General features: G+C 38.7%; 2 protein-coding genes across 3 annotated transcripts in view; both read left to right on the top strand.

Moving 5' to 3' along the window:
• rras2 (RAS related 2) overlaps window positions 1–9820 on the top strand; it is a 29191-nt gene extending 19371 nt beyond the window's left edge. The window contains exons 2-6 of the mRNA XM_008310774.3: window positions 2807–2894; window positions 3073–3175; window positions 4236–4344; window positions 5205–5323; window positions 7010–9820. Of these exons, the coding sequence (XP_008308996.1) occupies window positions 2807–2894; window positions 3073–3175; window positions 4236–4344; window positions 5205–5323; window positions 7010–7097 (507 nt within the window). The 3' untranslated portion in view covers window positions 7098–9820. The remainder of the gene's footprint in view (window positions 1–2806; window positions 2895–3072; window positions 3176–4235; window positions 4345–5204; window positions 5324–7009) is intronic.
• Window positions 9821–11446: 1626 nt separating this feature from the next.
• tub (TUB bipartite transcription factor) overlaps window positions 11447–13380 on the top strand; it is a 37447-nt gene continuing 35513 nt past the window's right edge. Inside the window, exon 1 of one of the 2 annotated variants that reach the window (XM_008310772.3) lies at window positions 11447–11932. In XM_008310772.3, the coding sequence (XP_008308994.1) occupies window positions 11877–11932 (56 nt within the window). In that variant the 5' untranslated portion in view covers window positions 11447–11876. The remainder of the gene's footprint in view (window positions 11933–13380) is intronic. The other variant, XM_025055759.1, reaches the window with a different exon arrangement.

The following is a 13380-nucleotide window of genomic DNA, read 5'->3' as shown; positions in this document are numbered from 1 at the left end:
ATGCGGCTGCTGCTAGTTGACAGAATAGGAATACGAGGTTGATGGGAAGCTGAGGTCACATGCTGTAGCTCTGGCTGTGAGAGCAGTAGCTGTAGTGGGAGGGATGGGATTTTTTTCTCCCACTGTTACCTTTTCTTTCTGTCTCGTTCCGGTCGTCTGAAGACGTTGCAGTGCAGCAAAGCATCGTCATAGGAAACACAGTAATACTGATCAATTATTCACCAGCGTGACTGAGGCCACAGTGATACAGGGTGCCTGCAATAACAACGGAGTCTGTTTGTTGTTGGGTTTATCGACATCTGGAAGTACGGAAAAAAAATGTTGAAAATGTTGTGTCTAATTGACATTAACACTTACATCACAGTAATTGCTTATCTGGCACAGGTTAGTGTGTGGTCAGCAGTAAGTTTATACACTGAGTGCCTCCTGCAAGACAATATGTAATGAAAGCTGAGCTGTAATCATTCCATCATTTGTTGATCAACTGTGTTTTATCGATGTTTTTAAATATATAACAAATATAAAATACACTCCGAGCGGAAGTCGTTGCTTTAAAGAAAACTAAGCAACATTTTCTGCTTTCTATTCCTAAAACTTTAATAATCATTCCGGTCCCGCTCACTCACTGACTGCTGCCCATGATGATGCAATTCACTGCTTGTATGTAACAAAGAGCTCCCTTGATTCTGTGGTTCCGTGCACCTCCACATCAGAACACATTTTAGTGAAATGTAGTTATAGTCCTCTGAAATGTCTGGTTTATGTTTTTAAAGAAGTCATTCTGAATTTAGCAGATGGTGATTGGAACATGGTGCTATTTGTTGGTGTCAGTTCAGTCATACTGAACACAGATATTAATGTTTAGAGAGTTGGACTAGTCCAACACATTATTTTTCTTTATTTTGTCCACGTTTTTCTCCAATTTTTTATTGTCACCGACGTGGACTACATCGAAGCCAAACTCACTGACTAAAGCCCTATGGTAGATTAGACTAGAAAAAAATTTCACCATTTGAAAGACACCATTTGTTTGCTTATTTTTATTAAAAAGTTTCCTCTGTATATTCTAAATGTTTGCGGTCTGATGTAAAATATTTACTACACATACTGCAGCTGCTTCAGCCGCCAAATACCAGCCAATAAACAGCACCCGGCCTGACACACAGTGACACACGCATTTTCACACATGTACTGTAACTGTCAGACTTTAATTTGGCTCGTTAGAACAGCAGGGGCCTGGATTTTATGTTCCTGTGATTGCTCTGTGTTTAAGGGTGTTGGTTTGAGAGCCCACTCCCCCCTCAGCTGTCACCACTTTACAAGTCCCTGAGGAGAGCAAGAAATACAAAACATGCGAAAAATGTAAAAAATGCAGGATTCCTCCTTCCTCCTCCTCCCGGCTCCTCCAGCCCCACCCTTCCAGTTGAGGTTACTAGGAAACCAGATATTGGCTTTGGATTCAAAGGCTTCAGGAGTGAGCGGTATGACTGCTGCAACTGAAAAAATGTTTAAGAAAATGCGAGAGCAGCATGAAAAATAGTCTGTTATATCTGAACCGAAGCGCGGTGAGGAAAAACATTTATTTCACAGTATTTTGTGCCGGTGTCTGCACACGGTGAGTTTACCTCCTACCTGCAGGACTGTGGTAAAGGTAGAGGTCAGTTAGTTTGTCTGTGCTGTTCCCACCACTAACACAAGGCCTGAGTGTCTTTTTGTCTCTGATCCATTATAACACAGTGGAAGTCTTTGTGTTAATGATGAATAACTGACAGTAAATAAGGTTGACGATATTTTTGATGGACATTCCTGTGGAACTGAAATGAAATGGAAGAGCTGAGCAGTGCAAAAAAACCTAAGGTGTTGTGGGTTATTTTAATGTTCAGCTGTTTTAAGGCTATTATTTCTAATGACTTAATGACTGCTCTTAGTTATGTTAACTTTGATTAACTAATGATTTCTGGGCTATTGATATGGTGTCAGTTCTGAGCTACAAATTTTGATGATATTTTTCTTGGCCAGCATTGATTATATTTTTAATATAAGATAAAAATATATCTTTAGATATGTATTAAGATATATTTGTTTTTATTTATAGTATTTTCTTGTTTACTTCATGCTTTGTTGTTGTTGTTCTTGGTTCTGTGGTAAATTGCTGGTTAGCCCATAGTTATTTTGGCTAGTTTCAGCCTCTTTGCGTTGTCCTATAGTTTTTCTTTTTTTTTGTTTGAAGGTTTTTAATTCTAAGTTACGTTTTATAATTTGGTTGTTTTAGGCTATTTTGGGCCAGCATTTGGATATTTGTGAACCATTTTGCTGTAACCCTAAGTGATTTTTTTAAATTCAGTAATTTTTTTCATCTTGCCTTCGTTTATTTTTCCCTTTCTGGTAGTTTGTCTAACATGGACATTCCTGGGATCTTCATCTACGATACATACACCCACTTTCTGCTTTGCTTTTAAGTTGTTTTGTAATAGTTATTAGAAAGGACTGATTAGAAATAAGCTCATGTAACAAAATACGACTGGAGGTTCGGCCAGAGTCAACTGCGTGTTCAACATACAGTAGACATTAAAGTGTTCACTTAAGGAACCCCCTCTAATTAATGGCTCCACATGATGCAGTGCTCCTTTTCCCGTTTGAGTAAATAAGACGTCTCTGTCAGAAGCATGTGTGTGCTGGTGAAAGAAGGTTTACACTGTTTATAGTTAGGGTGCAGCTTCTGTTTAATCATGACATAATTATGGATCACACACATGCTCAAGTTTCCCTTTTTTCCTCTTTTTGTTCTGCTCTTTCTCCTCTGCAGTCGTACTTTGTCACCGACTATGATCCCACAATTGAAGACTCCTACACAAAGCAGTGTGTGATTGACGAAAGGGCGGCCAGGCTTGACAGTAAGTGCACTCTGCAGAACAAACACAGGCGGGGAATACATATATAAATATAGACGCACCGACACAGGCCATTTATACGGTGGCATTAAGCTGCATTTGAAGAAGTTATTGAATAAGTTATTCTTCTGTCTGTGTGTGTGCGCGTCATCACATGTATGTGTGTCTATGTGCTTTCTAGTCCTGGACACGGCTGGACAGGAAGAGTTTGGAGCCATGAGAGAACAATACATGAGGACAGGGGAGGGCTTCCTGCTCGTCTTCTCAGTCACTGACAGAGGAAGGTAAATGACACTTCTCACCATGTGCAGCCTAGCACTGCTGCCTCTTTTTCCCCCCCTTTTCTGTTGTCACATTGTTGTTTACTGTTCACAGGTACACGCTCACTTCACAGCCCCCTCTGTGTAACTCGTACTCTCACTTGTTGCCTCTGCACACTAATGCACCTTTTTTCTTTTCTTTTTTTTACTCATTGTCATTTTCTTTTGTTTCACACTTCCTGCCCTCTTGGTTTTACTTGTTAGGGCAGGTTCACTTTCTACTTAAAGAAATAACTTCTTAGAAATAGCACATTTTCTACACCATTTGACACGATATGTTCTGTGCCACATCTAGTTTAGTTAGTTAAGATAAGATTTTAGTCCAAAATAGTGGTTAAGTCAAGTGCAAACATGACTTACATAGAGAGCAGTTTGTTTTCCAGTGATATTTTAATGTATTTATTAGGTTTAAAATACACAACATAGGACAAAAATACAAAGAAAAGGTTATAATGATAATGTAAAAGTTAAATTGTCATTATTTGAACACGTAGTTTCAGGGCTATACGGGCACTGGAAGGTGTTTTACTCTGTAGCGTGGTATTCTAAAGGTAATGTATTGAGTGTGTCACTCCACATCCTCTCAGTCCTTTGTGTCCCTGCCCAGTCAGTTACAGAGCCCCTGCCCCCACCAAAACCCACCTCCCAATGTTTATATTGTAAACAGTCTTTCCTTCCTCCATTTATATTAGTCAAGTCTTTCCAGATTTACTATGCAGTCTGTTGGCCCAGGTCTGGAATGCTGTCCTGGCTTTTGTGGTCTTTGTTTCCCTCTCGAATTGATCTTTTTTTTTTCTGAAGAAATTGTTCTTCTTGTCTGAAAAAGAAACATGACATTTATATAATAGAGGGACAATGGTCAAAAGAGAAAAGTCTGAGAGAAAAAGATGAATGTTTCTGTAACGGTGGCTTTTTCCATCTTTCCTCTCCCACTGCTGTGTTAGTAACCCTAATACTCAGTTGTGTGTTTTTCTTCAAAGTGTGAAACAATACACAGTGGAATACAATGTGACATGTTTTACAGTTTTGAAGAAATCTACAAATTCCAAAGGCAAATCCTCCGAGTCAAAGACAGAGACGAGTTCCCCATGATCCTCGTAGGAAACAAAGCCGACCTGGAACCACAGAGACAAGTGAGTCCCAACAGTTCCCTCAAACACACAGGCTGGCACACATGCACCCAGTTTGATCATCCACAGAGATAGCATGCACCAGCCTGGAGGATTTTTCATTGCACATTTTTAAGTAGAAACAAATGGAGCAGCTGCAGTTCGACAGGATGTGAGCAGAAGAATCAAAGACAGACTGTAGGACGGGTGGCGTCACAGAGCGGATGGATGGAGAGAAAGGGAAAGTAATGAAATGATGACATTTCTAGCTAATGCTGTGCTGTCGTTTGGCACTTCCTGCAGTGGGTACACACTGCCCCCTTATGGCGAGAAAGTGCTTTACTAAAGTATTCTTTACGGTGGGTTATCTCTAACATGCATTTTAGTTAGAGGAACAGGTATTTCCTTAGCTTTAATGTCATTTTGATGAAGACGTTTGTGCTAATAACAATAAAAATAAGCTTTAGTTCAGTGATTGTAATGCTTAAAATAGATTGGCTTTCATATAATTTCTACATACTGATTTAGTATGTTGCTAAGTATCCCTCAGCCCATCACTATAATAAATTAAATTAGATGTTAAAAAAACATGTTTCAAGTGGAAAATGTGTTGCCCCACAACATGAAAATGAAATATATAATATGCATAAAAAAATGTGCTGACGAATGTACTCATGAAAAAGGAGACAAATAAACACTGTTGTACTCCCAGCTCTTCTACATCAGTCATTTGACTTTTCCTATGGAATGGTGTCAACATATACCATCTCCTTTAATGAAAACATCCACTTTATTGTTTTACTTCTATATAAAGACTCTATATATTATTTCATAGAAATGGCCCCCCTTAGTGTAATACTTATCTGTGCCGTTTTTGCCCCCAGGTAACCCAGGAGGAGGGTCAACAGATGGCCAGACAACTCAAAGTCACATACATGGAGGCTTCTGCCAAAATCCGTATGAACGTAGACCAAGCTTTTCATGAGCTGGTTAGGGTAATCAGGTCAGTGGCATCCTTGCTTTTGCTGACCCCGTGTGGTTGTTGTTTTTTAGTGACTCGTGCAGGTTTTTTAATGTTGTCACACATTTTTTATATAATAACGACATTCATACTTGGTACAGTATTATAAAAGGATGCATGTGTCAATTTTATTTCTTTAATTTATAGATTTACCAATACAATTCAAGTAAACCTTTATCAAATCCACATTGATGTGATCACCCTAATTTAATTTGCATGATAAGAAATACTTTAAGGGGTAGTTTGGTTAAAGTAAATTCCAAATAAATAACAACAAATAATGAATCAAGTAAATACAATCATACAAAACAGGACTGAATGAATAGAGAAGAGGAACTCAATGGTTACGGTGAATTAATCCAACTAAACACTGACATCCAATCAGTTATTAACCTGACCAAAATGACCAAAAATTACAAAGACAGACCCAACAAAGCGTTTTGCCCTCTGCAGCATTAAAACCCCAAGAGAGCTGAGAACCACAACCTGCTGATTTAAGCTGACTGTCAGGCTGATTGTTCTCAGCTGTGGGGAAACACAGGTGTGACTGTGGAGGTGCTGAGCTGCAGCTAATCAGCAAAGGAGACCTAAATAGATGTTGATTACCAGACATGAAATGTAGCTTTTTAGAATAACACGGTACCTGTAATACAGAGGAATAGTTCTTTAGTGTTTTTACAACGTATTATTTGTTGTTTTTGTGATTTTCATTGTTCAAAGCCCCAGTGTGCCTCACGGTGAAATCGAGGATGAGCATGCAGTTCCCATTTCTTAGCCTGCGGATGGTGCTAACCACATATTTATAAACTCTCCTCTATGATTCAAGAGCACTGTTACAAGATGATTCATCTTTTATTCAAGGTTGCTTGGGAGCTGGAGATGATCTGTACAGTCATCCTAGGGGGCGTGGTACACCCTGGACAGTTAGCCAATTCATTACAAGTACACTTATAGGGGATAAACAATCAATCACACTGCAACTCTCACCTACGGTCAGTTTGGAGTTAATATTTCACCTAATGCTGCGTGTGTTTGGACTGTGGGAGAAAACATGGAGACAACAGCACTAACTCTTTCACCCTGTGATTGGCCAAAAGCTTTGGAGACAAGTGAATTTGTTTTAGCTGTGAGACATGCACGTCATCACAGACACTTAAAAGCCCTCGACTGTGTAATGACTCATATGTCAGGTACCACTCAGCTCCATGACCCACCAGAACCAAGGCTCTAAGACTAAGAGTAACTAATGACAATGGGGCTACAGTGATGCTTTATCTGTGTGTCGGATAAAATCTCCCATGAAGATCTGTAGAGCAACTGACTGTCAATAAGGGTGTGTCTGTTGATAATGAACACTACATCCCAAATCAGATTCTCTCCATTTTTGTTGGTTTTCTGATTCACTCTAATCTGCCCACGGGTATGAATTTGAGAATGAATTCTCTCTTATCTTGTTAGTGGCCCATTGATGGGGAACTGTCCAGGGTGCAACCCACCCTCAAATGATGACCGATTGGCTCCACCTCCCTTTGTGACTCTAGATAGGACTAAGCTGTGGAAAATGATTGAAACAGAATGATAGTTTAGTACCCTTTAATATGGAGGAGAAGACAATAGGACTGAGAAGTGGTTTTTATTTTAGACCTTTTTCTCACTTTCATTTCCCAGGAAATTCCAGGAACAGGAATGTCCACCGTCGCCAGAGCCCACGAGAAAAGAAAAAGACAAGAGCGGCTGCCATTGTGTGATCGTTTGAGTTGGTCTCATCACTGTATGCATCTCATGCAGCTACTCTCCACCAACCCCCACCCCCACCCACCACCCACTCTGCCTGACGTTACATCCGGAGTGGATGACTGACCGCTGCCTTCTCCACGTGCATGACTCCAAACAGCCTTTTCTGACATAGACACGGACCAGGAAGTGTAGTCGCCTGGACATCACTATGGACAAACGTGGCAATGCCAAAATGTAATCACCACTTTACCTTCAGTCACAGCCTAATTCACACCAGAGAGTCCCAACACTAAACATTGCCTTCTAAATCAGCCTGACAAATTTACCTTTTTTTGTACTATTGAAAGACTTCTCTTGCCTTGTAGTGACATTTGTACGTGTTACCGAGATTGAATGAATTATATGAATTACGTATATATGTATATGCATATATACCTTTATATGTGTATATATACACATTTATACACACATATATAGACATACATGTATATATTTATATATATAATATATAATAATATAATAACATAAAGTGGAATGTTATTGACTTTCTTTAGTTACCAAATGTCTGATCAGAGCAGAGAGATTATCTTACTGAGCTTTGTGTATGTCGTGCCATATCCACCCTTTACTCCCATGTGCTAATCTGCTACTGTACATAAGTGACATTTGTTGTGATTTTTTTTTTCAAAAATGTATTTCTAATAACCTATTAAAATCACCACAGTACAGTGTGTGAGGTTGACTTTGGTTTTACACATATGAACTATGACTATAAAAGTATGTACATAAATATAATACCAAGACAGCCCTTAAAGCTACAATGATAGAACTTTGCAGTTTATTCTCTATCTGTGGTGTCTGCTTTCATCTCAATTGCCAAAAATGCGGTATCTGTATGAATTTTGTGGGGGGGTTTTTTGTTGTTTTTTTTTTTTAGAAGTCTTATAAATGAAATGATTGCCTTTTTCTTGGGTTTCTCACAGTTGCGACCTGTATCTTGATTGTTGGCAAATCAGTTGAAATCATAGGCCGTATTAATGGAGGTAGATTCAGCTGTCTGGTTCTTCAAGTGAAGCTGTGGAAGTGGATTTCTTTATGGTTTTGGAGGCATATGTTTTTCACTAAAACATAATGTACACTTTTGTAAATTACGCTCCTGTTAAGTAACTCTCCTGCATCTCTATAACACGGTGATCCATGACTCGGGAAATTCAACATCTTTGTCAAATAAACTCTACTATTTTGCCATATCTAAGACAAATTCAACTCCCGGCGTGTAGACATTTTATAGAATATGACATGAATGTTTGTGATGCTAAGTTAGTACTTAACATTTTAAGGAATGTCTTTCAAGTGAACAAATGATTTCTAAAGTGTGACACATGCTGAACAAAGTCTTGCAGAGCAGTCGTCAGTTGTCCTGCTCCCTGTGACGGTTGTAGTAAATTTTGATGATGTACTGTCCTTTTGTGCTTTATTCATTATTTTTTCTCTACATGGGATCAGATGAGAAAGAAAGATTTATGACGTAATCCACAAGAAAGTTTTACCTGATGTAACGTTAAATAAGTAAATAGGCACTTCCTGTTTGGACTGCATTCAGGTGGATTTACCATTGAAACCAGTGAAGCGCTGCTTCCATGGCTTCACTTTGCAACTGTTGGCCTTTATGCATTTTGTTATCTAGGTTCTGTGGTCAGATAAGAACATCACAGATTGTTTCAGATTCTAAGAAGCAGATTAAATAATGTTTTTTTTCCAGATATTTAATGTTCAACTTCTGACAGTGTTAACAAATCCGTGTTTGCTTTTCTAAACCAAAGCTCACTTTAGTTCAGATCATTCCAGTGTAAGGCGGCTTTTCCATCAACCATTTATTCCAGTAAAGGATAGTAATAAGATTACTGTTATATAATCATTCCAGTAACACAGTGGTAAATGTATCTGTTTGGTCCCTGTTTTGTGAATTTCCTGTTATTCTGCCACATTTCACTCCATGTTCTGCCAGTTGGAAAAACCAGGACAAGTTGAAGCACTGAGAAAGTTCAAGCAGAAGTCCATCTCTACTGGGACGTGAACTCAGCAGGGCTGCCACCTGCGGAGCTGCCATCACACCACAATCACAAATCACGTCCTGCCTACTTCTCTTCTGTACTGCAGTTTCTTTGGTATATCACGGTCTTGTAATTTAAACCAGATAATCACATGATGGAAGTCATGGACTTGATTAAAATGTTTCTACTCTACTTTTATACATTATTTTCTTATCAAACTACTAAATGAGTATTTTTATATGTTTATAAGTGAGTACATATTCACGGCACAGCTGTGTGTACACGTGAAGGCGAATATTTAATTCTTCTATTATAAACCGTGGTTCAAAATCTTTGGCCCAAATTTAAAAAAATCTAGCTTTTTCTCCCACATGTGACTAAAATTGTGTTTTCATGTTGTGGTTGAATAAATAAATGAAAAGTGAATATTTATCTGGTGTGTCCTTCACCAGCCAAGAGACGAATGTATTAGAGAACGTATTCTGGTGTTGACATGGTAACGTTAGATCACCCTAATGAATTTGTAAAATGTCTAAATATACTCTCTCTCTCTCACTGCAAATCTAATGTACATTCAAATCATACCATTTGTTTTGTTTTTTTAATTATTACTGTCTTCTTCTTTATCACTGTCTTATTCCCTGTGTCTAGCTTTTGGTGCTGAAATAAAATCTGTCATTGAGCCAGACTGGTTAGAGAATTTATTAAAACAATAAAAATCACAAAAGATACAGTTTTGCTTTGATCTGTTTTAAAATTATGTGTAGTTTCAAATATTTTAAGCCAAACATCTTTGAGGATTAGCACATATTTTAATGGAACCCTCCACCCCGATCTTTGTTCCACCAACAAAAATGTCAACAAAAAAAGTTTAATTTCTTTAGTATTAAACCCTGGTCTGTTTAGTTGAACACAACACTAATAAACTAACAGGAATTAAAGAAAGACACGCTGAGATCTTCTTCGCCTCTGTTTTTATAGCAATCTACTGCCACCTAGTGGGAGAGTATTTAATTGTTCAATCTGGCACTGTTAGATAGATGAACAAAGACAAATTATCTCCAGTAAATAAATCGTTTTCAGACCAATTAGGTGGAATTAAATATTTTAAATAATCACATCTGCCACCCACTTTACCTACCACAAAAGTAACATTTATTTTTAAAAGTATTTATTTCACAAAAACCCAAAGTTGTTTAAGTTGTTTTAGAAAATTAAATCGTAGAAAAAAAGAGTGCCATTATTTTCCATTTTCCTTTTATTACTTAGATGTGTAGAAAGCCTGGCCATGGTTTCACATAATTACCCCTGGGTAGATTCAATAGAGGAGCAGCCACTCGCTGTGATCACAAGATGACATGAGCCCTGCCGTGAAAGTGTGAAAGGAAATTGAAAAAGCAATTCCATGTAATTTTCCTTTTTCCTTTATGGAGGAAGCATTTAAAAAAATACACAGTTATGTGAAATGTCAGCCTCCGCTCCTGCTCTCATCTGCTGTTGGGTTTTTAAAAGCTCTTACACCTCAAGAACTGCATGTATTCACATTTGGTCTCATCATTTTTTTTTTAAATTAAATTTTCATTTACAACCCTGGTGTTGTGTCTCTGTGTTACCAGCAACGAGACAATTAACAATACTACTGGTCAATTTTAACCAGCTGCCTATGAATTCATATCCTTCCTAAACTGCATGATTATTCTCTTTGTACGGCAACCACAGAGACCATGCATCGGAATAGAAATTGTCCAGGTCTGATTGAAATGTCATGATCTGTGCTAAAAACTGTCAAATAAAAATGAAGATGTATTTGTTAAATATGGAGGATAATACTGCACTTATTGGATTTACCCCTGCTTTGCACAAGGTCCCGGGTTCAGTTCCAATCTAGTCCCAAATGTTGGTGCATAAATGGTGCTGAATGACATTACGTACAAGTTTAAGGAAGGAAGGAACGAGCTCAAAATGATTGTTATCCTCTGACAGATGGCAGCCATTAATGGGAGTTTCCAGTTGACTTCTAATATGGTATCATATATGAAGAACTTTGATTTGAACTATTATATGAGGAATTTTACTTAGGCTCAAGTGGATTAATACTTTGTACCTTTGCATTTTTGTAGGTGTTTGAAGATTTTTTCTTTCAATGCTTTCCTTAAAAAGTAAGAAAAAAAGGATGTTTGTTGTGAAAATCTGTTTAGCAAAATATTACAGCTCTATGAGAAAAGCTTAAATGTTTGGAAAATGTTGTCATCAGCTGAAGGTGTGTGTGTGTGTGTGTGTGTCTACGTGATTTCCGTGTTTGCCGTGTGGTATTGATCAGCCAATGAGTGAGAAGATTCGGTGTTTGCTCGCAGCCAGCAGACGCCAATAAGGCCAATAAGTAAAGAAACAGACGTCCGTCCATTCACGCTGCGCCTTAATGAGTGTCAGCTCTGTTCGAGGCTATTGACAGGCAGGACACAGGCTGCAGGGACTTAGACAGAAGACGGACAATTAACCATCCAGTGTGGATGTAAAATATAATCATCAGCATCTCTCCCTCCATCCTAGGCTGGAGAGCAGCCTATAGGAGGAGAGAAAAGAGAAAGCGAGAGAGGGGAGAGAGAGAGAGAGAGAGAGAGAGAGAAGGAGAGTCTGGCTGCGTGCATCGTTACTTGCTGTTTGTGTTAGTGAGACCAGGAGCCACAGAGGAGCGGTTTCCACTGCTCTTTTCCCCATCACTGTCCACCCACAGCGCCGCAGACATGGAGGGAGTGAGCGGCAACAGGAGCCTGTCTTACAGCAGATGGAGTTATGACAGGTGAGCCGCCCTACCGTACGGAACTGTTACAGTGTGTTGGGAAAAGACGCTTTAGTTTCCCCGTGAGGGCTTAGTGTTCGAGACTGCACAGCTTGCTGTTGGACTACATGTCCCTTCCTCCCCCCTCGCTCTCCTCCCCCAGTGCAAGTAGTTGACAGGTGCAATGGATTAGCCAACGATAGGTGGACAGTCACGGTGTGTCTGCTGCAACACTTCATCAACAAACACGGCTCATCAGTAGGACTGGGGCAGATCAATATGTGCTCACTCATGGATACTGCATCATGCTACTGCACATTAGTCCTGCAACTTTTTTTAACGAAAATCAATCAATCAATCAATTCTTAATAAATTCAAATTCAAAATAAACAAAACTTTCAGTATACATCGAACCCCGTTTTATACCACTAGTCAAACTGTAGTTATCCTTTCATTCATTTAATATGGTTTATATTTTATATATATGCAAAAGAACTTGGTGTTTTTCTTAATTTAGGCCCACATACTGTAAAACTAAATCAGAGAAAACAATTCATGATTGACAGGTGAATAATCCAACAGGATGTGTGTCCCATTTCTCTTTCTATAAACAAAGCCATCTTCTGTGTATAGCACTGTGTGACTGTATTTGCCGGCTCAGCTTCCCAACTAGTTCCTGTCCAGTCTAGTTGGTGAGTTTTAATGCAGTATGTTGGAATGATGGAACAAGACTTTCTTACTAAATTTAAGGGGTGACGTAACCACGAAAAGCTGTATTTACATTTTCAATTGAATACATCTGAAACATACCATGCACAATTAATACAGCATTTGGGAAAAAAAAGTGTAGCTACTTGTGAGATTATGAAATAGGATGTATGTTGCTCACGTAAGCACAGGCAGCACGGAATCAGGGGATCACTTGCAAGTTGAACGTGGAACGAGTGGGGGAATTCTAACGTTGGTCATCATGGTGGTACTCAATGTTTTCTCAGGTGGTACAGAGTATAGAAAGTTTGAGAACCACTGCTTTAAAGTATTCCATATAAAAACATGATGCTAATAATACATTCATTGAAATGATTTATGATTTTTAAATAATAATATATCAGGAAGTTAAGTTTTGACAAAGTCATTTGTTGGCAATTCAAGATCATAGATTCAGATGAGCAGCAAAAGAAGTTCTGTCTGGTTTCCAGTTGAAACCAAAAATTTTAGCCAGTATCTCCAGTTTCTTCCATCACTTGCAGCAGTGTCGTGAATAGAGGATGATGGAGTGTGTGTGTGTGTGTGTGAAAGAGAGAGATGTGTGAGAGGAGGTTGGGAAGTAAAGCGTCAGCATGAGCCGTGCCTGAGTTAGCAGCACTGTTTACCACTTTTCCTTTTTTATTTAAAAAAGAAAAAAAAAACACTCATCCTGTACCCCCCTACTTTGGCTCTGTGTAAAACAGTAGATGGAATAATAAATG

This window comes from Cynoglossus semilaevis, chromosome 5 (genome assembly GCF_000523025.1).
Source record: "Cynoglossus semilaevis isolate Cse_v1.0 chromosome 5, Cse_v1.0, whole genome shotgun sequence".
NCBI lineage: Eukaryota > Metazoa > Chordata > Actinopteri > Pleuronectiformes > Cynoglossidae > Cynoglossus > Cynoglossus semilaevis.
This window is presented reverse-complemented; position numbering and strand designations above follow the sequence as displayed.